Source organism: Hoplias malabaricus, chromosome 5 (assembly GCF_029633855.1).
Source record: "Hoplias malabaricus isolate fHopMal1 chromosome 5, fHopMal1.hap1, whole genome shotgun sequence".
NCBI classification, from domain to species: domain Eukaryota; kingdom Metazoa; phylum Chordata; class Actinopteri; order Characiformes; family Erythrinidae; genus Hoplias; species Hoplias malabaricus.
This window is the reverse complement of record NC_089804.1, coordinates 26,417,413-26,429,969: the sequence shown is the minus strand read 5'-3', so window position 1 is coordinate 26,429,969 and position 12,557 is coordinate 26,417,413. Positions and strand designations below refer to the sequence as shown.

At 38.1% G+C, this 12,557-nt stretch overlaps 1 protein-coding gene across 2 annotated transcripts; it reads right to left on the bottom strand.

Annotated features, from left to right (window-relative positions):
• Positions 1–383: 383 nt before the first annotated feature.
• Positions 384–12,315, bottom strand: rpn2 (ribophorin II). Of its 2 annotated transcripts, XM_066672775.1 has the most exons (18): positions 12,159–12,315; positions 11,073–11,260; positions 10,842–10,937; positions 10,581–10,756; positions 10,178–10,253; positions 9,885–10,016; positions 9,530–9,706; positions 8,347–8,462; positions 7,623–7,734; positions 7,034–7,125; positions 6,837–6,951; positions 6,350–6,544; positions 5,781–5,867; positions 5,408–5,503; positions 5,182–5,257; positions 3,434–3,563; positions 1,513–1,606; positions 384–995 (listed from the first exon to the last, which is right to left on the bottom strand). In XM_066672775.1, exons 1-17 carry the CDS (start codon positions 12,169–12,171, stop codon positions 1,555–1,557), a joined length of 1,929 nt encoding a protein of 642 aa, XP_066528872.1. In that variant the 5' UTR covers positions 12,172–12,315; the 3' UTR covers positions 384–995; positions 1,513–1,554. The 2 variants fall into 2 exon arrangements, with proteins under 2 accessions (XP_066528872.1, XP_066528873.1); XM_066672776.1 differs by lacking the exon at positions 1,513–1,606 and having other exon boundaries at positions 12,159–12,313.
• Between the last annotated feature and the right edge of the window lie 242 nt (positions 12,316–12,557).

Sequence of the window (12,557 nt, the reverse complement as noted above, 5' to 3'; positions counted from 1 at the left end):
TAGTTGTATGCCTCTTAACCATGTTTTAGAGTGTTGAAGTGTTCAATAAGGGAACTTTCAAACGAACATAAACCCCCTTTTAGTATTATGTGCATATCTAGAACAATCCATTTACATATAAAAGGTTATATTAGCAATATCTGAACCTAAACACAATAAATATTGGCAATTTTATCAATTCAATATATCAGCTGGGCTCTACACTAATATATGTATGTGGCCATGCAATGTGAAGTGAATCATTCATAAGATTTACAAGCTTTTTAAATAACCTCAGACCAAACTATACATTTACTGATTATGTTTTAAGACTGGTGTATTGGTTATTGTTTAAATTACTTTAGTGCACCCAGTATAGAAAAAAAAATGGACCAAGAACAGTGGTTTTTGTTTTTAATTAGTTTTCATTACAAAAAGGTCTGCTGATTTGAATGTTCAGTGTGATAGTGTGTAAAACTGGCACAAAATGGGGCGGGGGGGTGTTTAAATCTAATAAAATCAACAAACAAGGGGCATGGCCAACAAATCCCTTATGTCACAAACAACCAACAATCATTTCAAGTTATAAATTTTGTAAAACAACTGAACAAAAACCTTCCTCGCCCCACAAAAAGAAAAAAAAAGTCAAAATATTCTATGAATTTTTACAGCTTTCTGAGAACCCAATAGTAATACACCTGAACAGAATCAGCAATAACCAACCTCCCCAATGTATCAATCTTACAGTGCATTCAGTTTTCCATAAAAAAAAAAAAAAAAAGTAATGAAAATGTCAAACTGCATTCTTGTTTATTTTTCCCCCCCAGATCAGGACACCATATTCCCCACAGAACAGTCTTTTCAAAATGAACTGTCCTGAGCTGCCACTGCCACAGCAGTTAGCTTTCACCAATCGTATGCTTTACTTGCCAGATTTTTACTTAAATAAAGACATGAACAAAAAATGAAGCGCCGATCTTCACAAGATTGTTGTTATGGATCATTTACGCTCATGTCTGAAAGAGAGAAAAAGAAAAAAAAAATTAGAAGTCTCATCTGATGTCATAAAACTGCTATACTAATTCATGATAATGTAAAAATAGGCAAATGTGCTTTAACATTTACCTATAAAACAAATTAGTCAAACAACAATGACTTAAACTTGGTAGCTGCATTTCGTTTTACCAAGCAACAAAGGTTTTTCAGTTGCAAATCATTCATTGTGACACAAAACACCACATGAACCTCAAACTAAATCTTGGTGCCCCAATCAAGGCTCTAAACTACTGCATAGTAACAGGACTCATCAGGAACAAACATAAAATAATGGTAATGTCAAGAACACTGCAACACCACTGATCAATGAGGATGAGTAATATGCTGAAGCTGCAAATGAAAACGTATTGACAAATGCGCATAAATGACATCTTGTGCAGTCAACACGGTGCAAACAGACTGCCATGCATTTACAATGCAATGGTGAAAGGGATGCCGCTCTTTTATGGATGCGGAGGACGCAAAAGCAAGCCTTACTTCAGCCTGGAAGACCGGGCTTTGTTACTATCAAAAGGTCTTTTACCGCAGACTCCTATATTTAGCCAATCTACTACTCTGCTCAGCAGCGATCCTGAAAGAGGAGGAAAAGAGACAGGAGACAAGCAGCAGACAGGAGGGTAAAGAGATTAATTTCCACAGGTGTTCCCCTTCCCCCAAATATAGCAGCAAAGATGACTTGGAGTTTCAAGTTTAAAACTTTAGGTTGGACTGAAGCAAGCTAATAAGTGACAGATGATTGTGGATAAATTTATAACAGCACAAAATAATAGTGGTGACGATACTGTAACACAGATGTTTAGCCAACATTTCATCGTAGTAAAAGAATGTAAATAACGTAATTTTTACATCGAATGAAACTATTAAAACCACTTTAAATTAATAGTATCAATTTAGATTTGAATTACGTAGAGCCCTATTTTTAGGAACTTCTGTCCTCAATCTTTATGTAATCAGGCCCTGATGATGAAAAACACTTCTCTACCTAAACTGACAGAACCATGCTGAAAGTACAGTATGTCTTCATGTCTAAATCTTGACCATTTTTGACCATTTTGAAAAAACAGCTGTGTCAATGTCATAAACCACATAAGCAACTCGATTTAACAACATTATATGCTTTGAGTCAAATTTGTAATGACGTAGAAATACAGGTTAACCAACACTAATTTGGCTTCCATCACTTAGCTATCCAACTTATTTCGAAATGGGGAAGTAATGCTTTCTATTTACGTTCTTGTGTGAGACATCCTGTGAATGCTGCACAGCTACCAGAGCATAGAGGCTCCTCAGCCTCTCCACAAATGTGCGTAATAAGATTAATATAATATTGAGCTTTCGTCATATTATTATAAATGTAATTAGTAAATACACTGTTTATTTTTAATATTGATGATCATTAATGCCTTCTATAGGTTAATATAACTATATTAATACAGATCCATGTGTTCAGATACTTCAGCAGTTTCTTTACATTCAGAGCTTTTAACCATAGCAGGAACAGAGGGCGATTTAAAAACAAAGCATTTTAGCCATTGTCCGGTTACCAATCAGAAACAAAAAAAAAAAAAAAATACATATACATACAAACATATATGAGGTAATTTGCTCTGTAATTTTCTCAAGAAAGTATGGAGAAACATGAATCTGTATGATAGGACCCATGGACATTTTCTTCTGTCTGAATAAACTCACAGACTTGAAAAAGTGAACAGGAAGTTTTTTACAAAAATCTCTCAAGCAGACCGAGCCAGTCAGAGTACAGTCAAATTGTCAAAATAACCTGGATACTGTTAGGAACCGGTACCAATGACCAGAACCTCTGGTTCCATCTCCTCTAGTACATATAATTACATTTGAGGCAAATGGGAAAAACTGTCCACATTGAATATGTTACAGAGCGAAGGAAATAAAGACTGACTGGCTTAAGGCAAGGACAGAAGACAAATGGTTTCCATAAAATCATTCAATTAAGCAAATGATACTAGCAATTATCAGCAACAAAGGTGGCTGGAAAGTAGATTAAAGCATTAAAGTACTCCAAGCGTTTAGCTCCATCAATAAGCCTTCCCTATGGAGGTGTCTGAGGACACTACAAAGTAATAGGGTGAAGGATCACTATCCAAGCCCTTCTCCCTATGGACATGAGCCAAATAGTACAAGAGTACCTCTTTACGAAGCCAGCACATCACAATCCAAGCTGAAAATGAAACATAATAACCTTAAAACGGAATCACCTTCTGTGTTCCACCTAATACAAGTCTAGATATGTACCTTACATCATCTTTGTTCAATCTTTGAAACCTTAAAAATCAGTTGTTGGACAAACAATATGATGGTTGGGCACTAAAATAAAGACCTATCGATTTCTTTGTGAAGGTGAGCTGAATGCACAGGTTACCTTTTAACTGCTTTCTGGGCCAGCATGCGGTTCCCAGCCAGGAACGTAAGGCTGCCAATAATGGCCAGATACTTAAGAGTCTGGAACATGTTCAGGTGTGTCCAATACACATACATCAGGCCCAGCATGGCTAAAATAGACAAACGGGTGGGGGTGGAATATAAGGGTTCATTAACCAACATCTTAACAACACAACCAAGCTATAGAACCCAACATTAAAATTCTAATCTAATTTTGGTTGATTTTCACCTGTCACTGAAATTAAAGTGGTAAAATTTAAGGTGCTGAAAGTAAGAATTTAGCATATTGTCACTGTCCAATTAAAAACATGCATCTACCAAAATTTCAGTCAAAATAAACAGGAGAAGGAAAAAAACCTTTCTAAGTTTCAATTGAAGAGAATGTAAAAAGATTTTATTCCAATTAAATTTAGAGCATTTCTTAAGGCCCATCATCATGAAATTTTCACCCAGTGTGAAGAAACGCTGCTGTGTTAAAATCCATCCATCCATCCATTATCTGTAACCGCTTATCCAATTTAGGGTCGCGGGGGTCCAGAGCCTATCTGGAATCATTGGGCGCAAGGCGGGAATACACCCTGGAGGGGACGCCAGTCCTTCACAGGGCAACACAGACACACACACATTCACTCACACCTACGGACACTTTTTGAGTCGCCAATCCACCTGCAACGTGTGTTTTTGGACTGTGGGAGGAAACCGGAGCACCCGGAGGAAACCCACGCGGACACAGGGAGAACACACCAACTCCTCACAGACAGTCACCCGGAGCGGGAATCGAACCCACAACCTCCAGGCCCCTGGAGCTGTGTGACTGCGACACTACCTGCTGCGCCACCGTGCCGCCCTGTGTTAAAATAATGTAGTAAATAAACAAAAAAAGATTAAATTGGACAGTGACAATATGTCAAACATTACTTGCATAATACAGTGGAACCTCTCTACTTATGAACTTGATCCGTTCCGTGACCCGGTTCGTAAGTGGAAAATTTCATTTCTCGAGTCAATTGTCCCAATTTAAAATAATGGAAAAGCAATTAATGCATTCCAGCCCCCACCCCGAAAGGCAACCTTTTGCAATGATACATGTTTACAACACTCTCAAATTAGTAAAAAAAATACATGTAGCATTACTATAAATAAAAGAGGAATACAATATTAACAGTAATAAAAAAGAAATAAAAGTTTTAAGTGGTTACACATCGCTACCTTGAAGACGTGACGACTGGCTGGAGGAGTAACACAGGCACTGGCTGTATGACGGGAGGTGGGGGGTGGGTGGAATAACGGAGAGTAGGCGGGTGAATGTGGGGAGACGAAGCGTAGATATGGTTGAACTTAGCACGAATTTCGATGTCTGCTATTTACGCTAATGCTAAATTGCTAAAACTACAATTTGCTAATCTTAAAAGCTCACTCAAGTCTGGGCGCGCTGGGAGACTCGCCTATTGGGGTCAGTGGGCATTTCCAGCCGCCGGCTCGGCGGAGGCTCAGGTTTGTTTCTAGAGTCGTGGTTCGTTGGTGGAGGCAAAAAATATTCAAATGCCCAGTTCGTATCTTGGAAAGTTCGTTAGTATAGGCGTTCATTAGTAGAGGTTCCACTGTATATACATATCTTTAATATAAAAATAAAAACAACTCAATTTTATTCTTTCTTTGCATAGGTCACAATTAATACAAGTCACAAGCTGTACGGCATTTAATTCATAACATAACTCAATAACTCACCTGCATGGCCGATGTGGAAGAGCACAGAACTTGGTGAAAAACTGAAGTTTGAAATGTTGGCACCCAGCTTAAACCACTGTACATTAAAAGAGGGGCAGATTAAAACCTAAGTCCTGCTCAGGAGTTAGTCATTTATACACAAACATGCTTTCTAAATATTAACAAATTAATTCAGCAGTGTCAAATCAGAGAACGGCATTTGATGCCAATAATGTGAGGCTCGTACCAGAATGAGCAGCAGGAGAAAAGGGGAGAGAACAAGGGCAGTGAAGGTGTTGGACAGGACGGTGGGTGGCCTCTTCTCAGGTTCACGGAACAGATGCTATAGGCACAGAACAGCTTTATTAATACTGCAGTAATGTCAAAGTTACCTGAATGAATGGGCAATCTGATACCACACAATTAAGATATTGTCAATGTCAGTTAAACATGTTTCCTCAAATTAAATCTATTCTTGGCTATTCTTTCACATATAAATAAATCCCAATACAGAAGTGTAATTACACAATTTAGTGTATCACATAATTAATTTCATACCATATAAATGTACCACATTTATTTTCAAACAGCATTGTCGTGGTTATGATGAGACCACCTACCTGAATCTCTTGTTTGGGAACATATAAATTCTTGGATTGAACAGTTGTTGGAATCTCTTCATCAGGAAACTTGAGAACAACATCCGCCTTTAACGAAAGCCATATTGGAATATTTAATAACAAAATTTCTCATGATAAGTGTCTTAAGACACCCATGGACACTGTACATTAGATATAAAAATGGATACAATAAACATGCAGACATGCAAACTAACACATCTATGAAAGATCTCAGTTCTGGCTCCCCCTATATCCGGTTGGAAGAGATGCGTTTAAAATTAGTTTATACAACGTTATTCATTCATTCATTATCTGTAACCGCTTATCCAATTCAGGGTCGCGGTGGGTCCAGAGCCTACCTGGAATCATTGGGCGCAAGTCAGTACAACGTTACACACAACGGTACACACGTTACATACAACGTTATGCCTCAACCTAAATGCCCTATCATCAACATTACAAAGCCTAGAGGGAGGACCTTTGAGCAAATGCAAGTAGGGTGTATTGGATAGTACTAATAATATAATAATATGCTTCAATCCTTTGAGAACACTGCAGTACTTCCATACCATGTTCCATAAAACTGGATTTTCCAGCGTAGCATCTCCCACCATTAGATAGAGCGCATAGGTGCCAGAGATGGAGTCAAACTCAGTCTTCCTCTCAGCTGTGTCCAGCTCAAATTTGTACAGTTTCTTGTTGTCTGGCTCAGCCACAAACACTACCTCCTGACCAGTCTTCTGGTTATGCAGCCTCACAAAGGTCTGTGAAAAGCAAAGGGTTCAGTTCACTGAAGATGCACAGAGAAGTCTGAAAAAAATGCTCATAGGAAAACTTTAGTCTACATAAATATTTCTCATGATATATACAATAGTTTAGCTCAGGCATCTGGGCTTATTTTCCCCATGTTGTTAAAAGTGATATGCGCATGAAATTTTCATTTAGCAAAAGAAATCAGAATTATTTTTTAAGGTTTATGATCAACACGTCTATGTGTAAATCATTACTACATAACTCTTCCAGTTCCAATAACATTCTAGTTTTTGTAGAACATACTTGATGAGGAGTCAGCTCCTCTCCAGTGGTCTCATCTACAAGCTGGAAGGTCATAGCAAAGTTCTGGTGACTGTCAGCTATGAAGGAGGCCTTGGCCTTGGTGGGGTAATCAACTCTAAGAACAAAAAAAACAAAATATAATAAAACATTTCCTCTTTAAAACAAGACCGTTATTATTTTCATACAATGAATCTCACCTAGTGGTCTTGGTGCCAATGCTTTGGTCCTTGTCCACCACAGACAGGTCCATGTTCTTGATGGAGACTTTAGTGGATACTTTCACCTTGAGCTAAAGACATGGAAAAAGGCAGAAATCTAATTATTTCCAAAACTTCAGGCCATACCTGCAAAACAGCATGTGTTTTACAAGATTAAAGAAATAAGGCCTTGTGTCATGCACTGAAAGACATGACAGCCTTTTGTTCCTGGACAGAGATCTACACAAAAATTAGAGCCTGACCCCTTTGACTGCCGCACACACACTGTTGTCTGACCTCAGAGAAAGCCTTTTTGAGGAAAAGTGACATCCACTTGACCTTACAATTGGACAGTACACAGACAAAATAACTGCCCTTTCAAAGCTGCACTAATTTGACTAAATTAGAGAATGACTCACTAGCCCCTTGAACAATTAAGAGGTGACCTGGGAACAACTTTCTGACCTTAATACAATACTTCGTAGTAGCTTCTGTTATTATTTAGAGCTGTATATTCACATCAAATTTGCACTCGTAAAGCAGGAAAGGAAAAAGGGTTATCATTATGTCTTATGAAATGTCCTCTTACCTCAACTTTGTTGGCGACAAAACGGCTGTCCCCGGAAACAGCTACGGAGAACTGATAGTAACCACTGGCAGGCTTAGGGCTGGTGGCCATGAAGTTCAGCTCAAATATCCCACTAAATGAAGAAATTATTTAAGGCTGGAGTCAGTTTTCCAACAGCAAATGCTATGATTATTAGGACAAAACTAGTACATTTATCCAGTTAAAATGTGTCAGACTGTAAATAAATCTTTATAAGTCATTCCACAGGAGTAGGAGTAGTATAATTTCATAAGCTTTATATTCTTATGTTGTGCAGGTAGGCCAGTCTCAATTTTTATACAATCACCTGACTGCAAGTACTTGAAATATATATTAAAAACCTGCCTTATCATGTCGGCAAAAGTCCTATCATCTGACTAGTGCTATAGCACCTTTAGAGGGCAGCAGTGAGCAATATTTATTTATTTGTGCTTGAGCTGTTTGTATCATCTTTTAGGAGCTCATTTAGGAGGACTGACAGCTAGGTAGTAAGACAGATCTTTAAACCAATCAGGCCATAAACAATATGAAAGGATTATGATCGTTTGCATATATTGTATTTATATTGTCACATTAGAGCAAATCTGAAATTTTACTGTTATTTGGTTATTCAGAATTATTGAGTACTTAACACAAAAATATTACTATTCAAATAGTAGAGGAATACAAACACGTCAAAGAAAGCATTTTAAATGCTATTACATACTCTTTCAGGGTGAATGGTGTCTTGCCGAGAAATTGAGTCTTAGCAACTGTGGTAACAGTTTCCACCTCAACAACAGCTGTGTTCAGGGGCTGGCAGAGAACATCGGTCACCTGGAGCTGTGGAGAAATACCAATGATATATGCTGCTCAACTTAATGATATATATTGGTTATGTTCAAAAAACATATTGATCAACAAACCAAGGTGATCTGCGATTGATCAATTCTAACGCAATGTCAAAGCAGCCTCACAGTTTTTGAGAGACTTAGGCTAAAGATATACTTGCTGTATGGCCTTGCATTCGCGTAGACAACCATCTGCGTCGTGAACATAACTGTTCTTATACTTGCCTGGGTGCTACAATTGTTACTTGAGGCTTCCACAAGAGCAGACCAGAGAAAGGCCCAGAAATTGTGGACTTGGATCTGACACAGACTTATTCAAAACTTTCCACCATTGTGATGCTGTTGATCGCCTGCACTGCCCCCTACTGATCACACGCATATTGCACCTTGCATATCTGTAGCATTTATTTTCTGAGGACATGCACAAATGTCACACCAAACAGACGGAGGATACACAAGGCAGCTATGATAAGTACGTGAACGTGAAGTTAATAGTAAGTATATCGCTACATTTAAGGCGGATGTATACTTTCGTTTTAACTCAACACAGAGCCTGCGCAAGAGCCCTACGCTGCTGTGAGTGTTTATACGTCTGCGTGAATTACACTGCCAAACCACAAGGGTTGAATCTCAAAGATCTTCCTCTAAACTATGGAGTACACACTGTAGTGGTGTATACATCTTTAAAGTGCACTATTTAGCGAGTAGGTCTTTGTTTGGGACAGAGCATAGTTTACATGATTCCAGGAAAGAAACAAATACAAAGCCGGCACATTTTTGCCCTGCGTCGTCCCATATTTCTTTCGGAGATGTCCATATTTTTCCTGTGTTCAACCTAATTATTAATCTCTGACGTCTACACCGTGTATGAGGAAATCTTTCGCCTTGAATTTGCTGCTGTCTGCAGTCTCTGTGTGTGGAGGCGTTCATGTTTCTGCATTTCAGTTCAACGTTCGTCTGACTACTGACCAATCACAATCGTTGCTGTCTGCATCAACACAACACAGTTACATTTCTGGAGAGGTGCGCATCAGGCTATCGCAGAAGTATAGTGCATACCCCAAGGATAGGTTGGCTGTGAGACACAGTTGGAGGGCCCACAGTGCTGACAATGACTGGCTTATGGAAGCGGTTGTTGGCGAGGGCAGCAGCAGCACTGGCCACACTGAAGGCTTCAGACAAGGAATCCCATGATTTCTTACTAAAGATTGAGTTCACAAGCTGGATCACTTGATCCTGTAAGGGCAAGATGACACAAATTCAGGTAGTGTTAACATGAAATGATAGCATCAGTTATAATACAGTAGTCTTGGGCAAATAAACGATTCTCATGTTCAAGACAGCACAAACTATTTTCCATATACAAATCAGATTTTATCTCATACTTCAACTACAATATAGTGCCCATTCTTACTTTCAGTGGGGGCTCTATATCCACATGATCAGATAGAGCATAAGCTGCAGAAACAAAGAGTGCTGTGGCTTCTAGACCATCTTCAAACTGCAGGTATACTCCACCTAGATCATCCAGTCGATTAGCCAGATCCTGAGTTGAAAAAAGCAACAGGGTTTACGTTAATTAACAGCTCAGTAGAGTAACATTTAACTGAAATTTTCCTCAGTTAATCTGCTAATTATTGAGTTGTACAGTGGTAAATTCTAAAATTGTGCCGCAACACCATCTACAGGCTGATTACATTTTCTCACCTCAATATCCTCAAGGATATCTCCCAATTCAGCCTGCTGAGAGAGACGGGAGGCAGTCTGCAAAGCCAGCGTAGTTCTGTACACAAAGGATAGAATGTCACTTGCACTTAAAGGAGTAATCCAACTTTTTCAACATTTTATGTCTACATACTCATTGGCTTGAAATAAATGTATAGTAGAAGGACAGTTGTTGAATTCAGTCATTAAACATTCTACCAAAAAAAATGCTCCTATAAAATACATAAATAAAATAAAACAAATAAGAGATGGTTCTAATGCTTTGTGTTTACCATTTTAAAGTCATACTTTCCGAAAAACGGGATGGAAATTCACAAATAAATAAGTACTTAATTTCACATAAGCCTTTAATTCTGACACTTTAGTTAAAGGGAAGTTGACTTACCCCATGACGCTGTCCTCTTTGGAGATACGTGCTTTCAGAGCACTGACAACTTCCTGTGAGGCCAGGGGGAGTCCGAGAGAGCTGAGGGCACTCACAGCCTGATGGATCTGAGAAACCGTGGAGTCCTCACTTACAGCAGCATGGAGCAAATCTCGCGTTTCATTTGACACATGGATCTGAGGAGGAAAAACTTTAGTAATCCAGTGGGACTGAATAGTCTGCTTAATAAAACAACCTCCAACAGTTATTTTGCATTCATACCTCACAAGAAGATAATGCTTGGCTGGCCTCTGCAGCATAAAAAAGCGATTCAACACTTGAGGGTTCCAGGTTGGCTTTAATAAAACGGCATGCGTCCTAGAGAAAAGTGAACACATTAAAAAAAAATGCATAGCAGACATGTAAAAAAAAAAACAAAAAAAAAAACAAAAAAAAAACTACAAAACACCAAGTAAAATAGGGTTATTGATCAAAAAATATACTTGTCCTTACTTCAGAGTCAGCAACAGACACTCCCAACTTGCTCAGGCCCACAATGGACAAATATGCGGATTTTAAGTCTGTGAAAGGCTGGCTTAAAACAGCTTGAAGTCTGTCTACATCAGAGGACACCAGATGATGGGTTGGTGTCAGTGCTTGTGCCCCAAGAGCTAGCGCAAAGACCAGTATGCTGACCAAACCTGCAAACACATACAAAGGTTAAAAGTGCAAAAACAACAAACTAAAGCTAATTATCCATGCCCTAAACAGTGGGAATATCTATGTTTCCTAATTTAATGGCTAGAGAGTATTGCAATAATATTCATAAAGTTACTTTCCTAATTCTGGGAGATTTTTTCAATGATCATAGTTTATTTCTGCAAAAATTACCTCTACAAAATTTTCATGTAATAAGTTCCTTTAACACCATTGTGTAGAAGGTATTATTATTATTAAAATAATGCACTTTACAACTCAATAATCAGAGGGATGTGATGTTTTTATATGTGACGAATTTATATTTGTTTGCAGCATTTGTAATGTGCTCCTAATTTGTTCTGTGTCCCACAGAAGTCTGTATATAGACATTTTTTTCTTAGTAAATAAGCAAACAAATTCACAAAAGGGTGAATTACAGGTTTAATCCCTGAAAGATGTAGATGACACAAACTCTTCTTTTATTTTTCTTATTTACTTTATTAACGTTACTGAGTAAAGCTGCCATTCAGTGACGTTCAATGAATGAAGCACCATGTACAGCCCAGGAAACATCTCACTTAACCTGTATGGACTTTATACAACATAGGATTATTTTGCAGTAAACAATGCACACATAAATATCTTGATTAAATGCAAGTTATTTAAACTCAGTATGAGGCTGCTATACGATTTAAGGTGGAACGGTGAATTTGAAGTCAATATCAGTTCACTGCAGCTAGCCATTAGCATCGTATAAATAACAAATAACTCTCATTTTAATAAAAATGGGCAAGACAAAAATCCACTTCATTACAAACTATCACATACACTTCCATATGAGGCACAAACGAGCACAAGAAGATTTAATAAATGAATCAAAATCAGAGACAGATGACTTACGGAGCAGCGCCATGTCGCCGAGTGCAGCGTCACCACAAGAGGAAAGGGAGAAACCTTTTCAACAAGGGGGGAATTAAATTTACAGTCTCGACCGAAAATAAACTACCCTCCGAATCTTAAATTATAAACATCACAGTCATACGAATTTAAACGTTCCAATATTGCTTTTCTATTAGTAAGGCACCAAAACTAAACAAGCAACCCACCACATTTCAGTCAAATAATAGAAGTGCCACCCCCACTGACACTGAATGGTATGAACCAACCGCAGCTTAGGAATGAACTAAAAGAAAAATGAAAAGTATCCGTATTAAATAGAAATTATAAATAAGTGCTGAACATGCAACGAATTTTTAAATTATAATTATTATTTCTAAAGGTAAATAAATTGTATCGTGT